General features: G+C 48.4%; 1 protein-coding gene across 1 annotated transcript; it reads left to right on the plus strand.

Moving 5' to 3' along the window:
- Positions 1 to 2,601: 2,601 nt before the first annotated feature.
- LOC121108031 (olfactory receptor 14C36-like) lies at positions 2,602 to 3,153 on the plus strand (the record flags this gene model as incomplete). The annotated part of the gene is made up of 1 exon (XM_040654688.1): positions 2,602 to 3,153. A coding segment is annotated over one exon (552 nt), but the record flags the coding sequence as incomplete, so codon positions are not given.
- Between the last annotated feature and the right edge of the window lie 6,731 nt (positions 3,154 to 9,884).

Below are 9,884 nucleotides of genomic sequence, written 5' to 3' on the forward strand. Positions count from 1 at the left end.
AGAGAGGGACAATCCCTTCCCTCACCCAGCTGGCAATGCCATGCTCAAAGCACCTAATGGGACAGTTGTCCTTCCTGGCTGCCTGGGCACACTGCTGACTCACATTCAATTTGCTGTTGACCAGGACCCTCAACCCCCTTCAGTGGGACTGCTGTCCAGTGTCCCATCCTCCAGTCAGTGTGTATGTGCAGGGTTGCTCCCTCCCAGGTACAGAATCAGGCACTTGTTCTTGTTATGCTTCATGTGGTTGGTGCTTGCCCGGTTCTCTAACTTGTCCATATCTCTCAGATGTGCACACCTCGTTGTGCACATCTGAACTCCACTATGTGGACTCCTGGCTCCCATGGTTCTGTGAGGAACAGAATCCCTTTTCAGCCCCAGGGTTTCCATCTGAGGATGAGATGCCTAAGCCTACGGTTATGATTAGATGGTCTGATAATACTAGGACAATGTGAAATGGCTTTAAATTTAAAAATGGGAGTCTTAGTTTAGATGTTAGAAAGTGATTTTTACACACAGTCACATAAAAAAGTTGCCCAGAAGGATTGTGGTTGTCCCATCACTGGAGACATTCAAAGTCAGTATTGATGGGATCCTGAGCGTCTTGGTCTGGTGTTTGGCAGCCCTGCCCATGGCTGGGGGCATGGAACTAGGTGCACTTTAAAGTCCCCTCCAACCTAAGCCAGTCCGTGATTCAGTACTTTTATGACTCCACTTACAGGTCCTGAGTGGAGGTTTCCCGATGTGGCATTTGCTTATCTTGTGGTCAAATTTATTTTAGTGGGAACATCCATGCTTCTGGAATTGAGTGAACGTCTTGATTAACTGAATTGACATTGAAGTATGTTCTGCAGTGATGACCCTGCTGCCTTGCAGGAGCTGTCAGCTCAGGAGGGCCGTGGATATCTGCAGGGAGAGAAGGAAATCACCTCCTCTGCTGCTGAGCTGGGCCGGGCTCCTGGGACACAGGGAACTGATACAAGTGGGCAGTGCTGCAGAGAGACAGCAGTGCCCAGGAGCAGCTCATGTGCACCACACAACAGGGCTGGAGGCATCATCTGCAGGTGACAGGGAGAGAAGATAAAGAAGAGAGCATACAGGCTGTATGGAGTGTGATTAGGCAGTGAGCTCACTGTACAAGCGTTGCTCACAGTCACTGAGAAGGTAAGCCCTTTGCTACAGGCAGTGCAGCTATGTTTTTGTGGAGGGATCACTAAAGCTGGAACACTCCATAGCAGGTCAGGCTACTATGGCAATCTGTGTATTTATATCATGAAAAAGACCAGTTCCATATGAGGTCTTCCCTTCTGCCGCGTCAGAGCACAGCCCTGAGGGCTGTGTGTCCCAGGACGGCTGCAGGCTGTGCAGCTGGGGGTGCAGCCGGGTGCCCAGGGCTGTGGTGCAGAGCAGGGTCCCTGCTGTGCCCCAGGGGCTGTGTGCCGGGGGCAGGGACTCTGCGCCTGCCAGGCTCAGCACTCAGCCTGCCCGGGGAGCTGCCCAGGGCGCTGCGGGGAGACGTGTGGGGGGAAGGAGCCCCCCTGGAGGGCAGGGCAGGGGCCTTCTGCTGCCACAGCTGATGCCTGGGGCAGTGGATCACAGATACCCTGCAGCACAGGGTGTTTCCAAAGGCACTTTGCAAGAATAGAGACTAGGCAGAGATTTTCCTTTTCTTATTCGTAGGGAAGGGAAAAGAAGTGGAGGCAGAACTCTGAAACAGTCTGTCAACTATGAACGCATTTCTGAGACCTCTGAACTGTTCTTTTTTCAATGACTTCTTTTGTGAACAGTCACACAGGATGTGCTTTCAGCCTCTGATTTCTTGAAGGATGGAACCTGTTGAAATTATTGCTGTTTTCTGCAGACATGAATTATGCACATATCCAGCAAAACGGCAGCTTTCTCTAACAGAAATTTAAGGGCATAGAGTTTGGGGCTGGGGGCTTTACAAACAGTTCGGTAAAGACATCAGACATGGTAACAGATGAAAATATCCAGGGAGATGGGATAAGATTAGGAAATGACAGGAAAGCTAAAGCTCCATAAGCTTCTCCTGCTTCTGGAATGCTGAGCTTCATCAAATTCATTTCAAGTTACGGATCTAAATGAATATTCTCCTAAGAGAAAGAATAACTTCTATAGTATAGCAGGAGGAGTATCCTGAGAATGGTCTTGACTCATCATTATTTCCTTCACTCTGAACAGGACTCCATGCCCAGGAACCGCAGATGCCCAACAGCAGCTCCATCAGCGAGTTCCTCCTCCTGGCGTTGGCAGACACGCGGCAGCTGCAGCTCCTGCACTTCTGGCTCTTGCTGGGCATCTACCTGGCTGCCCTCCTGGGCAACGGCCTCATCAGCACAGCCGTAGCCTGCGACCACCGCCTGCACACCCCCATGTACTTCTTCCTCCTCAACCTCGCCCTCCTCGACCTGGCCTGCATCTCCACCACTCTCCCCAAGGCCATGGCCAATGCCCTCTGGGCACACCAGGCACATCTCCTACGCAGGATGTGCTGCACAGGTCTTTTTCTTTGTCTTCTTCATCTCGGCAGAATATTCTATTCTCACCATCATGTCCTATGACCGCTACGTTGCCATCTGCAAGCCCCTGCACTACGGGACCCTGCTGGGCAGCAGAGCTTGTGCCACCATGGCAGCAGCTGCCTGGGGCACTGGGCTTCTCTATTCCCTGCTGCACACTGCCAATACATTTTCCCTGCCTCTGTGCCAAGGCAATGCTGTGGATCAATTCTTCTGTGAAATTGCCCATATCCTCAAGCTCTCCTGTTCCAAATCCTACCTCAGGGAAGTGGGACTCATTGTGCTAAGTGTCCTTGTGTTTTTAGGGTGTTTTGTCTTCATTGTTGTGTCCTATGTGCAGATCTTCAGGGCTGTGCTGAGGATGCCCTCTGAGCAGGGACGGCACAAAGCCTTCTCCACGTGCCTCCCTCACCTGGCCGTGCTCTCCCTCTTAGTCAGCACTGTAGTGTTTGCATACCTGAAGCCATCCTCTATTTCCTCCCAATCCCTTGACCTGATGGTGTCATTTCTGTACTCAGTGGTGCCTCCAGCAGTGAATCCCCTCATCTACAGCATGAGGAACCAGAAGCTCAAAGTCACACTGGGGAAACTGATGTCATGGATGCCTCATTAACAATAAACTTCTCATCTCTCTCTAAATGACTCACAGATTGTCCCATAGCAGGCCTGTATTACTCTTCACTGTGTATAATATTTGTTTTTATTATTATTATTATTATTTGCTCTTGTTATATGTTTGTTAATGGTTCTTATGCTGTTACAGTAATAGTTTGATTCATTGCATGCCTGCTGAGACATCAACCTGCTCTCTTCCTCCTGGAGCCCATATCTGATGTGGATCAGAGCTGACTCTTGTATCCTCTGTGTAGTGTCTCTGTATCTGCAGGGAAATGAGGTGTTTGCAGTCTTCACTGTGGCAGTGGGGATGTACCGCTGCATGGAATGGGGGGATTCCTGTCATTCTTGCTGCATCTGAACATTCCAAGTGCTATTGGAAATGCTCTCTTATCATTCCATTTGCTTTGCACACCCACAGACTCCCAGGGAGGCGTTTAGCAGCACTCGGCGTCATCCATCTGGGTCTGCTGCTCACCCTGATCAGCACGGCCAGCACAGAGCCACCCAGGAATGGCCATGGAGGTCAGAGGAGGGATGGATAGTGGTGGGAGCTGTCCTGGGCATGTCATTTCCCTGCAGATGCTCGTATGACCAGGAGACCTATGACCTTGTGGTTGTTCCTCAGCCCCTGTCGTTACTTTGGCACTTCCCCAAATACCACCCTTGGACAAGACTGTGTGGGTGCTGGGGGCAGCTGGAGCACCAGGGTCTGGTTGTGACCATACACAGGATGAGCCCTCTTCTGGGTGCTCTGCAGGGCTGAATCCTCTGGGAGCCTTCAGGAGGAGGGAGCAGTCAGAGGTGATCCTGGGGCCCTGGAGACCACCTCATGCCCATGGGGCCACAAAGCAGGGTCCCTCAGGGCACAGATCCAACAAAGCTTCTTGTTGCATGAACAGAAAGGAGACACTGCTCAAGGAAGCTACCACCAGCCCCAGACCTCAGACCAGTGGTTCCCAGCAGCACTTTTCACCGTAATCTGCTGAGGGCTGAAATGGGACCACTCCACATTCCTACTGGGCTCAGTGCCTGCACTGGGGAATGGGCAGCCCGGCCTGGTCCCTATCAAGGCCCAGAGCCCAACAGAGCCCAGAGCAGGGCTGGCTGTGAGCCGTGTGGGATACACTGGGACTGGACAGGGTCCAGCTGGTGAGGGAGCAGAAGGACACTGCGGGCTGTCAGGGCTGTGCTGGGGGCATGCTGCCCCACACAGTGCCTGCACAGAGCTGCCAGGCGCTGCCTGTGGGTCAGTGGGGGTGGTCTGTCCTGCAGGAGGGAATGTACATGGACCCTCATGCTGTAGGACTTGGACCACAAAAGCACCCTGGAACTCAGTGCCCAGCTGTGCTGTGCTCACCTTGCCTGGCTCCCAGGTGCCCTCCATGCTGCTCTGTCACTGCCTCTCAACAGGACGGGAGAAAACACAGTTACAAAATTCCTGGGTTGAGAAAAAAGCATTTTATTCTTTCCCTGCTTATAACCTAATGACAACAGATTTTGTGCATTAATCGTAGCAAATATAATGCAGGTTTTTCTGCATAATATTAATATTAATATATTATAATGCACACTTTGGAACAGCTATTGAACTCAGTGTCCCTTTCACTTTAGTATACCAAATGAACCTAGACCTAATCCACTGCGGTTTTGACTAATACTTTATAGAATCTGTATCATTTCCAACACTGACTTTTCCCACAGTTTGTTAGGATTTCTTATCCCTCTTGTTCTTTATGCCTTCTGCTGGCTTACCAGAGACAGGGGAATGACCATGAGCTGCATTCCTAAAGTTACAGACCTCAGCCCTGAATTCAAGGCTGTCCTACTGGCTACTACAGAAAGAATGACTTCCAAAGCCCATTGCCAGCCTTGTTCCTGCTGCGGGTCTGTCACCTCCAGAGACAGAAATAACCTCCGAAACACCATCTAGGCACGTTTGTTCCAAGGTGGTGAGTTCGGCTTGCACAGGTGACCTCACCTCAACATATCTATCCCTGCCTCGTGGCCCATTGCTCAGCGCTAGGGCAGTTCCGAGGGGCCTGCCAGCTGCCTCTTTCTGCTCTGCCCCGAGGTGCTGCGCTCTGTGCGCTGAAACCACGTGGACAGTGATTAGAGCATGGTGGGGAAACAGCCCAGGGCCGGGACCTGGGACTCGGGACCGTGACATCCCCTCGCCATGAGGAAGGTTTCTTCTAGGGGGTCCTGTTTTGGGACTGACAGAGCGGTGATCTCTTCAGCTTGATGGGAAGGTGCCTGGACCAGATGCTCTCAAGGAGGGCTGATGAGTGCTGAACTGAGAAATGGAACTGATGTGCGGAAATCAAACTCTACAACCACAGAGTAGTTATAACACAGCTATGTTTAATCAGCGCTGCACTGACACCGGATGCAGAGGGGATAATGCCTCCGAACCTGCATACTGGAGGGCAAGAAAGGTGCATACTTAAGGAGCAAGCTGATAACATACACATTAGATGTCCATGAAAAGGCTGGTTTATTACTATGTGTTCCTAAAATTATTGACATTCATCCTCCTCTCCTCTCCGTCCCGCCCAAGTCTTTTACACATGCTCTTTTACACATGTGTATCTCTCGGTTGTCTTTCCAGTGAAGGTCATCATGTTATTTTCCTGGGCTTGGGTCAGGATGGAGAATACTTGGCTGGCTCTGGTTGGTCGTCTCACCAATCCGCTGCTTCTTTGTTAATTTGTGGTTTTATGGTCCGAGCCTGCTACCTTGCATTCCAGAGATAGGATACTGTAGAACAAGTGAAGGCAATGACAGAGCCTGTATTTGTGAAATAGGCACTGGAGGAAAAGATATCAGAAAGGAATTGACTCACTCCTCCTGGTAACAGTGTGGAGAGAGGGACAAGCCAAGAAATGTGACACTCCCCCGTCCGTACCGTCACGCCACTGGAGAGCAGGGCAGGGGCAAAAGGGGGACCCGTACAGACTCAGACTGCACAGTAAGTATTGCAGAGGCGAAGGGGTGGCTCCAGACCATCCCCCCTGCTCCAGACACCCACACACTCATGTAGCCCACCCATTGGTTCAGGCTGTGACCCTGAAATTCTACTACAGATAGATAATGATATTATTTGGAAAAATGGGAAACCCGCTGTTTGTGCTAATTGTCTGTAGAAAAGCATCTGTTATCGGCAGCGAGAACCTGGCTTAGCAAGGTCAAGTAAACCTGAAATAAAGGGTGAGTAAATGCTGTAGAAAAGTGTGAATAAACTCAGAGTAAAGTCTGAGCACACCTGGTGCAGTGTGTGACTAAACCAAGAGTGAACTGTGTGTGTAGACCTGAAGTAAAGTGTGAGTAAGACCCAGACTAAGCTGTGAGTACACCCTTAGAAGAGTATGAGTAAAGTCTGGTGAAGTGTGCATAAACCCAAAGCAAGGTGCGAGTAAACTCAGACTAAAGTGTGAGTAAAACCCAGAGAAAGGTATGAGTACACCCGGTGTAGAGCATGTCTAAATGTGGCAAAGTGTGTGTAAATCGGGAAAAAAAGTGTGGGGAGATGGAGTTAAGTATGGGAAGACACAGATTTAAGTGAGATAAAACGTGGAATAAAGTGTGTGCAAACCCTGAGTAAAGAGAGAGTAAATATGGAGTGGAATATGTGTAGAACATTGGTACAGTGTGAGAAAAACCCAGAGTAAACTTTGAGTAAGCTTGAAGTAAAGAGTGAATAAACCTGGAGTAAATGGTGAGTAAAAGCCAGAGAAAAGTTTGAATACCAATGCAACATGTGAGTGAAACCGAAGCAAAGTGTGAGTAAAAGCAGGAGAAGAGAATAAACCCGGAGTAATCTGTGACAAAACCCACAGTAATCGCTGAGTAAACGTGAAGAAAAGTGTGAGTAAATGAGAAGTAAAGTGGAAGTAAACATGGAGTAAAGTGTTAATAAACATGGAATACAGTGTGTGTAAAATACACAGTAAAGTGTGAGTACACCCAAAGTATAGAAGTGACCAAACCCAGAGTAACGTGTGTTACCAAGTATAAAGTGTTAGAAAAACCCAGTATAAAGTGTTAGAAAAACCAGGATAAACGTAAGAGTAAACCTATTGTAATGTGTGAGTAAAACATGAGTAAAGTGTGAGTAAAACCTGGAGTAAATGTCATGTAAAATGCTGAGTAATGTATGGGCACCCACAGAGTAAACTGTGAGTAAAACTGGGGTCAAGTGTGAGTGAACCTGGAGTCAAGTGTGAGTAAAAACCTGAGTAAGCTGTAGGAGCACACGGAGTAAAATGTGAGTGCACACAGAGAAAAGAAAGAGTAAACCCAGAGTAAAGTGCGAGGAAACCAAAAATAATATTTGAGTAAAATCCAAAATAAAGTTTGGGTAAACCTGGAGTGAAGTTTGAGTAAAGCGGGAGTAGAGGGAGAGGAAACCACTAAGTACAAAGTGAGTAGACCTAGAGTAAAGTGTGAGTAAACACCCCACAAAGTATAAGTAAACAAGAAGTAAAGTGTGAGTAAACACAGAGTAAAGTGTGAGTAAACGTAAAGTGTGAGTAAACCATGTATAATGTGTGAGTAAATCTTCAGTGAAGTGTGACTAAAACCCAGAGTAAGGTGTGAGTACAGCTGGACTAGAGTTTGACTACACCCAGCACAGAGTGTGAGTAAAGTCAGAGTAAAGCAGGCGTAAAGTGTGAGTAAACCCAGAATAAAGTGTGAGTAAAACCTGAAAGAAGTTGTGAGTACACCTGGAACAGAGTGTGAGTACACCCGGTGAGCAGTGTGTGTAATACCTGGAAAAAGCTAAGAAGAAAGCTTGAGTAATGCATGAATGAACCCAAAGTTTGAGTTAAAACCAGAGTAAAGAGTGAGAAAAATATAGAGAAAAGTGTGACTAATCACAGAAGTGTGAGTAAACCTGGAGTAAAGTGTGAGTAATTCTGGAGTAAAGTGCGAGTAAAACATGAAGCAAGGTGAGAGTACACCTGGAGTAAGCAGTGAGTAAAACCAAGAGAAAAGTAAGAATAAACACGGAGTAAACTGTAAATAAACTTGAATCAAAGTCTGAGTAAACCTGGAATAAAGTGTGAGTACATCCTGAAGTAAGGTGTGAATAAACCCGGTGTAAAGTGTCATGAAGTAAATGGTGAGTAAAACCATGTGAGAGGTAGATGGTGTTTTTGCAGTGGAAATTCCCAGTCACAAAGAAAGCTGCTGAACCGAGCAAGGTTGAGACTGGGGTGTTCCGACCTGGGTAGAATTGGCACAGGCAATACTAGGTAAGGTAATTACATAGGGCAGGGGAGAGTCCGGTACAGGACAGAACTAGTGGGCAGACTGTTGATAATATTGTCCTCCTAGCGCCATAAAAAGTACAGAACACACCTAAAAAACAAAGGATTGGTAACAGACACTGTATGGAAATGTCAGGTAGCAACAGCATAGGAAGGTTGAGAGCCTGAGACGCTCCACCAATGAGTGCCAGGAGAGGCTTTACCTGCGTCGGACCCGGGGTATACAATGGGATGGATTTCACTGACTAGTTGTGCAATTTCTCCCTTGTCAGTAGGGGGGTGCGCCCATTATTGCACTAATGAATAAACTGCTCTTCACAGAGATCTTGGCCTGATTAGAAACTGTTGACCTTGAGCGTGTTTCTCACATGGATGTACAGGTGTGCCATCCTGGGCTGAGAGTGAGTTGGCCATAAACAAGAAAATTTTGCAGTCAGAACCTCTTATAGCACAATCAGAATGTTTTGAACAGAGCAAGGCCATCTCATTTTTCACAAGATTCTCCTCCCCCAAGTCTCCAGCCTTCATTCTGTTGACATGGCAATGCTGTTCCAAGCCTTTGAGACAATTCCAGGCACACATCAGGCAAAGTGTTTCTCCTTGGTCTGCTACGTAACGCAGGACCTGAGGGCTGACACAACTGCAAGGAGAAAGGAGAACAGCGTGGTGCTGCAAAGAGAGCAGCACTGAAAAGACCCCGTCCTGCTGCTGCCCATGGCCGTGGCTCCAGGGAAGCAGCAGCAGCACAACTGAAAGGCAGCAGAGAGGGAGCGGCCACCGGGCGGTGAGGGGCAGCCCCACAGACAGCAGGGCTGCAGCTCCGTGTGGCAGCTGGGCTCTTGGTTCCTGCACCCCTCCTGTGTGCAGGCCTGCTCTCTGGGATCCAGGGGAGGTGAGAGCTGAGATCAATGATATTCTGATGTTTTCTTTATCGATTCAAAGAGCCAGATTACTCTTGTCCAAAAATTAGGATTGCCACCCAGAAGACAAAGGTAGAAAACAAAGAAGAAATGTGATGAACAGTATTGCTTTATTGGGATTAAAATTATCATATGAATAACAAAGAGGGAGTGAAAGCAAAAGAGATGAAATAAAGGCAGTCCAAGCTTTCCCATTATACTGATGCCAAAGCAGAATGTCTCCAAAGTGTCCTGATAGCTTGCTTGATCTCCTGGTTCCTCATGCTGTAGATCACGGGGTTCATGACTGGAGGTACCACCGTGTACAACACTGCCACCAGCAGGTCCAGGGATGGGGAGGAGATGGAGGGCGGCTTCAGGTAGGCAAACATGGCAGTGCTGACAAACAGGGAGACCACGGCCAGTGAGAGAGGCACGTGGAGAAGGCTTTGTGCCGTCCCTGCTCAGAGGGCATCCTCAGCACGGCCCTGAAGATCGGCACATAAGAGAATAGAGTAAAAGAAAAACATCCAAAAAATATCAAGGCACTAAATATG

The sequence above is a fragment of the Gallus gallus genome, chromosome 33, assembly GCF_016699485.2.
Source record: "Gallus gallus isolate bGalGal1 chromosome 33, bGalGal1.mat.broiler.GRCg7b, whole genome shotgun sequence".
Lineage (NCBI taxonomy): Eukaryota > Metazoa > Chordata > Aves > Galliformes > Phasianidae > Gallus > Gallus gallus.